Here is a 13,224-nt window from a genome sequence, read left to right on the forward strand (position 1 = left end):
TAGGTGGGGGTCACAGTATTGCCACCCTTACTGCTGCACTGCCTTCAGAGCTGGGTGTCTGGAGAGTGGCGGTTGCTGAATGAAGAACCAGCTCTGCAAGCAGCAGCACAGAAGTAAGGGTGGCAATACTATCCTCTGGCGGATCAAAGCAAGTTCGATATAACGCGGTAAGATTTTTTGGCTCCCGAGGACAGCGTTATATTGGGGTAGTGGTGTATTATCTCTGTACTGAGCTTTGTAGTAGTGTCACTTTTTTCCAAAATTCTCTGAAAATTGGTTTCAAAATTTGATTGCAAAGAAACCTCTTTTAAATGAATTTAAAAAAAAAAAAAATTTTGTGTGGAGTCTGGTTGCCTGATGTTGAATAAATTTTAATTCTTCCAAGTCATCACTATTGGAAAATGCTTACAATTATTTCTTTCTATTTACTTTCAGTCCCTTTTTTGTGTTACTAAATGCAGAGTTGCAATATACAGTTTATATGCTTAATAGCAAATTCCAAGAGGTACATACCATGAGTCTTATATGGTATGTCAGCATAGAATACCTTCAGCTGAGGCGAGAAATATTAGCAGTTCGTCATTATACCATATCCTTATGGTTTTCATTCTTTTGCCAGCAGCTGAACTGAAAGCCATTTTAACAGGTACTTTGAGTCCTGGAAGCTCTATTTTTGTAGTCTAAGTTTCCCAATATGAGTACAGCAGGCTCTTATTTGTGAGTGTCTCTGTATAATGACAGCTCACTATTGTAATCACAGTGTTTTTACAAAACAATTTATGTACCAACCCTGTGCTTGGCACCTTGTGATCTTTTTAAAATTATTATTTGTTTACGGTAGCACTCACAATGTGCTTGGTGCTTTCCCAACAGACAAAAGGAATTGATCCCTGTCCCAAGGAGTTCAAAGGCTAAGGACAAATATACAGACAAACAGTTAAATAAGTGAGGGGCAAACTGAAGTTAACTTTGAGCGTATATGTACACACAGACATGTCACAGGTTTATTTGTATATTTTGGGGTACAAAAACTAGAAGCTGAAAGGTATATAAATATGTGTGAAAACATCTGGGGTTTTTTATATATAATAAAAACTGCAGTATGTAGAGAAATCGTTGATTCCTTCCTCCCCCCACTCTTCCTGTTTCAGTAAAAGACTATTGTCCTAATTCTGCAAGCACTTACCACTAAAATTAAGCTCTGTATTCTCTAGTAAGGATTGCAAGATCAGGACTGTTTTTTTTGTTTGTTTTTAAGGTTTTTCCTTTGATGCTTATTTTGAAACTCAACTGCTGCTTGGCAAAGTTGTAAAATTGTGCAATTCTTTCTCAATGATAATGCATTAGGTCACTGCTGGGCTCATCACCGCTGTGCAGAGTGGTCATTGGGAGTATGCCAGACTGAAGAGCAGCTATCGGTGAACGTGGACAAAGCTGTTGTCTCAGGGAGCACAGAAGTGAGTAGAAAAAAAAGAACATTTCCCCCAAGACTGTAAAATAAAAAAAATATATTTTTCAAATAAGAGTACAAAATGTCACTCACTGAAAATACCAACTCCTAGAGCTTCGTTCTGCCTCCTACATTCACAGTAATGCGTTAGTGTACAAGTAATCCGATTGTAATCTACAGTTGATTTCAGTGGAAAAACTTGTGGAGTATCAAGTACTACTCAGCTTGAGTTTGCGTGGCAGAATCAGTTCCATGGTTATTAGAAGCTGGCAAGGGGTTCACAGGGAAAAAAAATAAACGTGTTCAAATTAGCAAATGCCTTTTTCATCAACACTAATATTCATCCTAGCCTTACAAGTTTATATAATCAGAGTGCAGTTAGTATGGTGTCGCTATACCCAAATACTCTTTTAAAAAATTGCAATATAGGCGTCCATGCTCTAGGACCCTGCAAGGTGGGAGGGTCCCAGAGCTCAGGCTGCAGCCCAACCCTGCACGTCTATACCGCAATAAAACAACCCTGCAGCCTGAGCCCAAGTCAGCTGGCATGGGCCAGCCACGGGTGTCCAATTGCGGTGTAGACATACCCTGAGGCAATCTAGCTGTAGGGGGGAACAGGTACGGAAGTGTCTCCCAAGTGCTTGCAGGTTGCTTAGCAGTTAGAGTGTGTTGTGTGACTATGATATCCACATGATAAATTGCATTTATCATGCACCTTTTAGGAAGTCAGCTGCATTCTGTCCACCAGGTCATCTGCACTAGGGCTATTTCTAACACTCAACTCCTGAACAGCATTCAGACAACTGCCATTAGGGACAAATAAATCAATAAATAAACCAAAACTAAACTCAGCCATAAAAATGTTTTATCCAACAAATATACAAATTCCACCACAAAATTAAAATGGTGAAAGGGCAAAGATGGGGAAATATTCAACTTTAGCCCCATGATTGATTTAAATAGTTATTTTTGATGAACCATTAGGGCTACATCTTAGTGCATTATACCATCTGAAAACCAGGAATCACTTCTGTATCAGTTGACCCAGATCCAGCTCTACTAGACTGCAATATGTTGCACCTTAAATTTGTGTGACTTCATGTGTAGAAAAATTTATTTTAGAAGTTTCTGACATATTCATAATAACTTTTTTCTCCTTCAGAGACCTGTACTGTTGCAGTCAGGGTAGTTAGGCAGCCTGCCTTCCAAGAGGAAAGGATAGGTAAAGCAGTCCCAATAAATACAGTGGCCCAGGCCGCCTTGAGGCTCTAAACTGAGGCCCTAGAGGCCCTGCGTTAAGATTAGTGTTTGGTTAAGAACTGAAAATGTTTCCCTGAACTGTGTGCTGTGGTTTTTAACCTGAAACATTTGGTTTGCATCTGCTACTGTGGGGGGTGGAAGTAGGGAGCACTACTTCCCATGCAGCTGTAGGAGCAGCTCTGCAACAAGTACTGAGCAACTCCCTCATGGCTGCCTGCTGCTGTGCAGGAAGGAGAGGAGATAGTAGTTCTGGCTGCTTCATTGCCTGCTTCCCTGCCAGGTTGTGAGATTCTTGGAGAAAGCAGGACGAGAGCTCAACTGGCTCTGCCTGAGTCTAGGAGCCTGTCTAGCAAAGATGGGTTCCCGCCCTCACCTGGCCACTCAGCTTAGCCTGGGAGAAGTCGGGAAAAAAAGGAGAAGCAGACAGAACAACCAATTAGTTATTGTTCCCAGATTCTTTGCACCAGCCATAGGTTAGAGTAGCTTGGAGGCTGCTCTAAGTTGTACTAACTGTTTATGATTGACAGGATGTCATAGGTCAACTGGTTATAGCTGGAGTACTGTGTGTTACAGCCACTTCCTCCTCCCACCCTCAGCACATCCCTCTGCACCAGTGACTGCAGCAAGGGAAACGTAGGAGCTGGTTATGTCAGCGCTGTACCCACACTAGGGAATCCAGCAGGGGACCTGTGGGTGATTTCCACTGTCATTGCCACCTGAGCAATGCAAAGGGAAGAACAAGGCAGAGACTCTGTCCTGGAGTATTGACAGTAAGGTTTGGCTCTCAAACTGAAAAGGTTTACATTACCTGCAATAATGTATTATTCTATAACAATAGACAATATAATAATCCTCCAAAATACTTCTATATACATGCATAGTATTATGTAATATATTTTGGCAGCTGTTCATTTGATATATTTTTGTATTTACAGCTGTTGCATTGTGCGTACTTCAAATTTTGCTTTTCTGGTGTTATCCTCCTTTAGTTTTTTGTGTTCTAATGCTGTAAATGTTCTGGATGCTGCTGGCAATACAGGTGTGAGTATGTGGTTAGGTTTATTTAGATGATTTTCCATAAAACAATTTGTAGGTTGTTTCTTTAACGGGCCATCAAACTTGCTCTTATTTTTTCCTTGGCAATCCCCCTGGCATTACATGAGTTTATGATGTGGTCTACTGCAGTAACATCTTTGCCCAACTGGGAAGGTGTTTTCTCCATTCCTTACGTTACTTGTGCAGATTAGTTCTGACATGCAAAGAATGTTTTTTGTTAGCAAGATTGTGGGGTTTTTTCTTCTCTATTTTGCTGGGAACATCTTGTAGGTTTTCTTACCTTGAGGGTCTTTTTAATTTGGAATTTGCATTATTGTTTCTCAGTACTTGGGATATCTGTTTCTGATTGTCTTTTAACTGGATTTGACAGTGTTTCTTATTACTCTGTTTACCAGTTGAGATGTCCATTTGGCTTCATTGAACTTGTGATTGCATTAATAAAGCTTATGTGAGCATATTTTCACTGACCTGTTTCAAAATGTGTGTGTAAATCATTTTCTGTTTCCACTTGGCCCTTACTTTCTGCTGGGTTAAAACTTTTAACTGTAGTTCACACCTCCATCCAAGGCTTTCAATGTCTCTGCATGTTTCACAAAATGTTCTGCTTAGATTTTCTCTTCTGTGATCCACCCCTTTGATTCACTGGTTTTGAAGGCATTCGAATTTATTTGTTCAGACGTATGACAAATTCATTTCTTGTATTTTTTTGCCTAGTTCTGTGTTAGTTGCTTTATTGTTGATATATCCATGATGTCTTGTTTTTTCATGGCTTAGGGTTAGGGTTATTTTATTTCATAGCAGACAAGTAAATGACCAAATAGACCATTATATGTTTGGTAATGTATGTGCCTTGGCACTTAATGTGTAGTCTAGCTGAGTCCTTTTACCCCTTTTGTTCATCTTACCCACCTGAGTCAAAGAAAGAGTTTCTCAAGACCACTCTTCAGGTTAAAAAATTACATGTCCATGGGGCTCCAAGATCATTCTTTTAGGTTCAATATGGTGTAAACTCCAGAGAGATACATTCCAGCTCTTACATTTCGGATGTCTTTTGAAAAGGCTTTTGGCATAAAATCCAATCTTGCTTGTATATTTGGATCACCATATTTTTCTTAAAACTTTTTATATATAGTTTCCAGTTATTTGATTGAATGCAAAATATAACTAAACCACTAATATTTGTTCCTTAAAATGCTCTATACAGTATATGAAAATAAGGGCTGAAATAATGAAGCAAAGAAGTAGCCACATTGTTAATTTGATATAAGACTGGAAGATCAGACTTTAGCCAGAGACACAGGGTAGAGCAAGAGATTTTCACAAGTCTTTTTAGGTGAGAAATGAAAGTACAGTATTACATGGCTGTACCTACTAAACTAAACCAAACAAAACTATTAAAAAAGATATAGAGCTTTAAAAGGTGAGAAAGAGAAGTATCCTGCTTTTGTCTGTACCTCTGGCTCCAGTCTTTTGCATCTCTAACTGCATCCTTGATCATGCTGTCTTGATACTTGGTACCTTGATACAGGGTGCATTTCCAATTTTAATTCTAATTAAATTGGGGGCCTCCAGGGATTACAGCTGTTGAGTTTTTAACAAAGATTATTTTGAAACATTTTTAGGTATTTTAAACACTGCTTTGTAATTTCCATGTTTAATTTACATATTTTGATGAGATGAGTGTTTTCCTGTGTTCTGCTAAGGCAGTGTAAAAATTGCTGCTTGTTTGCATTAAATGGCTCAATTCAGGACATGTTACCAGTGTAGAAGGATACGGGCTAATGTCACCACAGTCAGGAACTGCTGTCAAATAATTCCATTAGAAATGGCCAATTCTCCTTCTCTGCTTTCTTCTGGAAAAGGGAAAGACTTCACTCCTGAGTATGGCACTCCCCCTCTTCTTGTTCTTTTTATTTAATACTGTAGTTGTGTATGGAATTTCATAGGTAAATAAAAGGACGCAATCCATATCCAGAGGAGCTTGCATTCTAGATTAAAGCAATATATGTCAAAAAGTATAATGGAGAATGTTGGGAAAGGTCTAGGGAAGGATTGGGTGGACACACTGTTAATAAGACACACGAATAGCGTTTGGTGGCGGTTTAGCAAGTTGTATGTTAGTTATGTTGAAATAAGGGTGTCTATTTTTTAACATCACTTTTTTTGTTCTTGTTGATCTTAGAAGGACTTAATGGCATTTGAATTGCTGCCTTTACACACACCACACAATAAAGAAGTTGCTGTAGCGGTAACTTTCCCAACCACCCTTCTCTTCTGATAGCACTTAGACAGCAGCCTACAAAGCTAGGGGTATGTCTACACTACGAAATTAGGTCGAATTTATAGAAGCCGGTTTTATAGAAATCAGTTGTATACAGCCGATTGTGTGTGTCCCCACATAAAATGCTCTAAGTGCTCTAGTCGGCGGACCGCGTCCACAGTACCGAGGCTAGCGTCGACTTCCGGAGCATTGCACTATGGGTAGCTATCCCACAGTTCCCGCAGTCTCCGCCGCCCATTGGAATTATGGGTTGAGATCCCAATGCCCGAATGATGCAAAACAGTGTCGCGGGGGGTTCTGGGTACATGTCGTCAGGCCCCTCCCCCTCCGTCAGAGCAACGGCAGACAATAGATTTACGCCTTTTTACCTGGGTTACCTGTGCAGACAACATACCACGGCAAGCATGGGGCCCGCTCAGCTCAGCGTCACCATATGTCATCTGGGTGCCGGCAGACGTGGGACTGCATTGCTACAAAGCAGCAGCAGCTAACTGCCTTTTGGCGGTAGACGGTGCAGCATGACTGGTAGCCGTGGGGCTGGCAGCCATAGGGCTGCATTGCACCAGCCCCTTGCCTTTTGGTAGAAGATGGTATATTATGACTGGTATCCGTCGTCATCGTACTGCAGTGGCTGTCGATCATGGGCACCTGGGCAGACATGCTCAGTCCTATTGAACTGTCTTGACGATGATGGCTATCAGTCGTAGTATGCTATTTTCTGCCAAGCGCCCAGTATTTTCTGCTAAGCACCCAGAAGAGACCGAGGGCGATCTGGGTGCTGGTAGACGTGGGGCTGGCAGACGTGGGGCTGCATTGCTACACAGCAGCAGCCCCTTGCCTTTTGGTAGAAGATGGTATATTACGATTGGTATCCATCGTCATCGTACTGCAGTGGCTATCAGTCATGCTGCACCGTCGGCTGCCAGCTTAAGATGTAAAAAATAGATTTGTTCTGTATTCATTAGCTTCCCCCTCCCTCCGTGAAATCAACGGCCTGCTAAACCCAGGGTTTTGAGTTCAATCTTTGGGGGGGGCCATTCTGTGTGACAGTTGTTTGTGTTTCTCCCTGATGCACAGCCACCTTTGTTGACTTTAATTCCCTGTACCTGTACGCCATGTCGTCACTCGCCCCTCCCTCCCTCCCTCCTTCCCCTGGTCCGTCAGATACTAGTTTCGCGCCTTTTTTCAGACCAGGCGCCATAGCTAGCACTGGGATCATGGAGCCCGCTTAGATCACCGTGGCAATTATGAGCACTATGAACACTACGCGCATTGTCCTGGAGTATATGCAGAGCCAGGACATGCCAAAGCAAAACCAGCACCAGCCGAGGAGGCGATTGCAGCGCGGCGACGAGAGTGATGAGGAAATTGACATGGACATAGACCTCTCACAAGGCATGGGCCCCAGCAATGTGGAAATCATGGTGTTACTGGGGCAGGTTCATGCCGTGGAATGCCAATTCTGGGCCCGGGAAACAAGCACAGACTGGTGAGACCGCATCGTGCTGCAGGTTTGGGACGATTCCCAGTGGCTGCGAAACTTTCGCATGCGTAAGGGCACTTTCATGGAACTTTGTGACTTGCTTTCCCCTGCCCCGAAGCGCCAGAATACCAGGATGAGAGCAGCCCTCACAGTTGAGAAGCGAGTGGCGATAGCCCTGTGGAAGCTTGCAACGCCAGACAGCTACCGGTCAGTCGGGAATCAATTTGGAGTGGGCAAATCTACTGTGGGGGCTGCTGTGATCCAAGTTGCCAGGGCAATGAAAGACCTGGTGATATCAAGGGTAGTGACTCTGGGAAACGTGCAGGCAATAGTGGATGGCTTTGCTGCAATGGGATTCCCAAACTGTGGTGGGGCCATAGACGGAACCCATATCCCTATCTTGGCACCGGAGCACCACCGAGTACATAAACCGCAAGGGGTACTTTTCAGTGCTGCTGCAAGCCCTGGTGAATCACAAGGGACGTTTCACCAACATCAACGTGGGATGGCCGGGAAAGGTACATGATGCTCGCGTCTTCAGGCACTCTGCTCTGTTTCGAAAGCTGGAGGAAGGGACTTTCTTCCCGGACCAGAAAGTAACCGGTGGGGATGTTGAAATGCCTATCGTGATCCTTGGGGACTCAGCCTACCCCTTAATGCCATGGCTCATGAAGCCGTACACAGGCAGCCTGGACAGGAGTCAGGACCTGTTCAACTACAGGCTGAGCAAGTGCCGAATGGTGGTAGAATGTGCATTTGGACGTTTAAAAGCGCGCTGGCGCAGCTTACTGACTCGCTGAGACCTCAGCGAAAAGAATATCCCCATTGTTATTGCTGCTTGCTGTGCGCTCCACAATATCTGTGAGAGTAAGGGGGAGACATTTATGGCGGGGTGGGAGGTTGAGGCAAATCGCCTGGCCGCTGATTACGCGCAGCCAGACACCAGGGCGGTTAGAAGAGCACAGCAGGGCGCGGTGCGCATCAAGAAGCTTTGAAAACGAGTTTTGTGACTGGCCAGGCTACAGTGTGAAACTTCTGTTTGTTTCTCCTTGATGAACCCTCCGCCCCCCCCCCACCCGGTTCACTCTACTTCCCTGTAAGCCAACCACCCCACCCTCCCCTCCCCCCTTTGAGCACCGCTTGCAGAGGCAATAAAGTCATTGTTACTTCACATTCATGCATTCTTTATTAATTCATCACACAACTAGGGGGATAATTGCCAAGGTAGCCCGGGATGGGTGGGGGAGGAGGGAAGGAAAAGGACACACTGCAGTTTAAAACTTTAACTTTTATTGAAGGCCAGCCTTCTGATGCTAGGGCAATCATCTGGGGTGGAGTGACTGGGTGGCCGGAGGCCCCCCCACCGTGTTCTTGGGCGTCTGGGTGAGGAGGCTATGGAACTTGGGGAGGAGGGCTGTTGGTTACACAGGGGCTGTAGCGGCGGTCTCTGCTCCTGCTGCCTTTCCTGCAGCTCAACCATACGCTGGAGCATATCAGTTTGATGCTCCAGCAGCCGGAGCATCGACTCTTGCCTTCTGTCTGCAAGCTGACGCCACCTATCTTCTTCAGCCCGCAACTTGCTCTGTTCATCCCGCGATTCAGCCCGCCACCTCTCCTCTCGTTCATATTGTGCTTTTCTGTAGTCTGACATTGACTGCCTCCACGCATTCTGCTGTGCTCTGTCAGCGTGGGAGGACATCTGGAGTTCCGTGAACATATCATCCCGCGTCCTCCGTTTTCTCTTTCTAATCTTCACTAGCCTCTGTGAAGGAGAAACATTTGCAGCTGGTGGAGGAGAAGGGAGAGGTGGTTAAAAAAGACACATTTTAGAGAACAATGGGTACACTCTTTCACGTTAAATTTTGCTGTTCACATTACACAGCACATGTGCTTTCGTTACAAGGTCGCATTTTTCCTCTTATATTGAAGGCCTGCCGGTTTGGTGTGAGAGATCACTCACGCAGTGCCAGGCCACAGATTTCGGCTTGCAGGCAGCCATGGTAAGACACAGTCTTTTGGCTTTTTTAACCTTCTTAACATGTGGGAATGGTTTTAAACAGTAGCGCTCTCATTTCCCATACCAAGCACCCGTTGGGTTGGCCATTTAAAATGGGTTTGCAATGTAAAAGGAGGGGCTGCGGTTTCCGGGTTAACATGCAGCACATACCCAACTAACTCCTCTCCCCCCCCACACCCAATTCTCTGGGATGATCACTTCACCCCTCCCCCCCACCGCGTGGCTAACAGCGGGGAATATTTCTGTTCAGCAGAGCAGGAAGGTGCACCTCTGAATGTCCCCTTAATAAAATCGCCCCATTTCAACCAGGTGACCGTGAATGATATCACTCTCCTGAGGATAACAAAGAGCGATAAGGAATGGATGTTGTCTGCATGCCAGCAAACACCGGGACCATACGCTGCCATGCTTTGTTATGCAATGATTCCAGACTACGTGCTACTGGCCTGGCGTGGTAAAGTGTCCTACCATGGCGGACGGGATAAGGCAGCCCTCCCCAGAAACCTTTTGCAAAGGCTTTGGGAGTACATGAAGGAGAGTTTTCTGGAGATGTCCCTGGAGGATTTCCGCTCCATCCCCATACACGTTAACAGACTTTTCCAGTAGCTGTACTGGCCGCGATTGCCAGGGCAAATTAATCATTAATCATTAAACACGCATGCTTTTAAACCATGTGTAATATTTACAAAGGTACACTCACCAGAGGTCCCCTGTGCGCCCTCAGGGGATGGGAGCACGCCTTGGGTGAGTTCGGGGGTTACTGGTTCCAGGTCCAGGGTGATAAACATATCCTGGCTGTTGGGGAAACCGGTTTCTCCGCTTCCTTGCTGCTGTGAGCTATCTACATTATCTCCATCCTCATCTTCCTCATGCCCCGAACCCGCTTCCCTGTGTGTTTCTCCAGTGAGGGAGTCATAGCACACGGTTGGGGTAGTGGTGGCTGCACCCCCTAGAATGGCATGCAGCTCCGCGTAGAAGCGGCATGTTTGCGGCTCTGCCCCGGACCTTCCGTTTGCTTCTCTGGCTTTGTGGTAGGCTTGCCTTAGCTCCTTAATTTTCACGCGGCACTGCTGTGCGTCCCTGTTATGGCCTCTGTCCTTCATGGCCTTGGAGACCTTTTCTAATATTTTGCCATTTCGTTTACTGCTACGGAGTTCAGCTAGCACTGATTCATCTCCCCATATGGTGAGCAGATCCCGTACCTCCCGTTCGGTCCATGCTGGAGCTCTTTTGCGATCCTGGGACTCCATCACGGTTACCTGTGCTGATGAGCTCTGCGTGGTCACCTGTGCTGTCCACGCTGAGCAAACAGGAAATGAAATTCAAACGTTCGCGGGGCTTTTCCTGTCTACCTGGTCAGTGCATCTGAGTTGAGAGTGCTGTCCAGAGCGGTCACAATGAAGCACTGTGGGATAGCTCCCGGAGGCCAATAACGTCGAATTCCGTCCACACTACCCCAATTCCGACCCGCTAAGGCCGATTTTATCGCTAATCCCCTCGTCGGAGGTGGAGTAAAGAAACTGGTTTAAAGGGCCCTTTAAGTCGAAAGAAAGGGCTTCGTCGTGTGAACGTGTCCAGGCTTAATTCGATTTAACGCTGCTAAAGTCGACCTAAACTCGTAGTGTAGACCAAGCCTAGGAGAGCTCACTCATCTGGAGCACAGAGGCTGAAGAAAAGTGGTACTGAAGGAAATCAAGAGGGCATGTGTTTGTATCTCCTGAAATGCGAGTAGGTAGGAAGTCATTTAAATGGGATGCGTGAAACAGTCCTCCCAATCCACTGTCTCACCCTTTCCACTGTCTCCAATTCAAATTCACTGTATCTCATTGGGCACAGAGGACATGTACAGCTCTGCCACTCCCTGTTTATCCAGTTTTGTCTTTTACTGTGTTATCCTCCATCCCTCCATTCCACCAGTGATGACAGCCTTGTCTGCCCACTTGTGTACTGCTCTTACAATTGTCTTCAAACCTTCTTCCATGCTACCACTGTGCATGAAATGCCCAACCTGAACTGATCCGTAAAGCCACTACCTTTTCCTCCTTCATATCCCTGCTCAAGGCTTACTTCTTCTGTGATTCTTACCAGAAGGGGCAGGTTATGGGGAACTTTGGTATAGCTTAAATGTTTTTAATATTATTTTTTTTAAATAGTATATAAATGTCAATATTTGAATGTATCTTTCTCACCCTTTATATGTTTCTTGTCTTCTTGAGATTTGTCTACAGTTTTTTTGGTGCTGATTTAACTAAATCAGTAGAAATATGGTTTAGTTAAATTGGTGCAACCCTCTAGTGTGGACACTTATACTGGTATAAAGGCGTTTATGCTACTGTTGCTTATTATACTTATGTAGCTGTGTCCATACTAGAGAGATGCACCAAGTTAGGTAAATCATTTTTTCTACTGATTTTAGTTAAATCAGTCCAAAAACTGTATGTAGACAAAGCCTTAGATACCTATGTATCCATGACCCTCATTGTGACTTCTGGGAGCTATCGTAATACCAACAACATATGACAACCAGTCATCTAATTGCATAGTGCTTGTTTGCAGCGCATCAGATGAGATGACTGAACTCAGTTTCTCAGTGCTCTGAGTCCGTGTTCTTCCTGTCTCAGAACTGGAAGGACAGTTGATTTTTATTTTTAAAAAAGGACACGTCAGAAGTTCCACCTATTCTAACTTACACCTTTTCCCAAGCAGGATCATCATTACTCATCGGTGTTCAGAGCGACTTAGTTTATGGCCTACCATCAGAAAATGCATTGAGCTGGGACTCAGGAACTCCTAGTTCTTCGAGTAGTGTCCCTGTCGGTGCTCCTTTTCAGGATGTGGGTGCTCTGTTTCAGGTGCACATGCACCCCTGGGCCTTTGATCGGAAATTTTTGGTAGAGATGCCTGTTTGGTCTGTGCATGTGCCCCACACATCCTCGTGCTCCACTCGGAGGTTATATAGGGCTGGATGGGCGAACTGCTCTCGGTTCCTTCTCAACCGCCTTCAGTCTAGAAGTCATCTCGGGAATCATCCCTTCCTTAGGGGGATACTGCTCAGGAGTCTCCTGTCCCCATAGGGACACTACTCAAAGAAGAAAAAGTTACTCACTTTGTGCAGTAATTAGAGTTCTTTGAGATGTGTTCCCCTGTGAGTGCCCTCCTTCCCCTCTGCTTCCGAGTTTCCTTGTGGGACTTCGTAGTAGAGAAGGAACTGAGAGTGGTTCACTCACACAGGCCTATGTTTCCTTGGAGCAGAGCATGAGGATGTATGGGGCGCATGCATGGGCTGAACATGCACTGCTACCAAAAATGTCTGATCAAAGCCCCAGGTGTTCATGCTCACCTGAAGTGGAGCACCCATATGAGACACATGTCAAGGAACTCCAGTTATTGCACAAGGTGAGTAACCTCTCCTTGTCCCAGCTCTCACTTGTATTTCCTCCAGGGCCATGAGCAAGTCACTTAACCTTTTTTGATACTGTTTTCTGATTTGCAGAATGGGGATAATACCTACCTCACTAGTCGGATTAGAGTTAATTAGGTCCTGTTTATAAAGTGCTTTGAATGTGGAAAATGTGGTGTAATTGCTAAGTATTCTTAGTAGTAGTGGTAGTAGATTGATTTACATGGTGACTCATCTTTTCAAATGAATTGCAGAGCTCTCAGAAATTACTTTGTCT

General features: G+C 44.9%; 1 protein-coding gene across 1 annotated transcript in view; it reads left to right on the forward strand.

Moving 5' to 3' along the window:
• KMT2C (lysine methyltransferase 2C) overlaps positions 1-13,224 on the forward strand; it is a 323,379-nt gene that overhangs the window by 126,080 nt on the left and 184,075 nt on the right. Inside the window, exon 6 of the mRNA XM_065399612.1 lies at positions 1,348-1,457. Within this exon, the coding sequence (XP_065255684.1) occupies positions 1,348-1,457 (110 nt within the window). The remainder of the gene's footprint in view (positions 1-1,347; positions 1,458-13,224) is intronic.

This window comes from Emys orbicularis, chromosome 2, assembly GCF_028017835.1.
Source record: "Emys orbicularis isolate rEmyOrb1 chromosome 2, rEmyOrb1.hap1, whole genome shotgun sequence".
NCBI classification, from domain to species: domain Eukaryota; kingdom Metazoa; phylum Chordata; order Testudines; family Emydidae; genus Emys; species Emys orbicularis.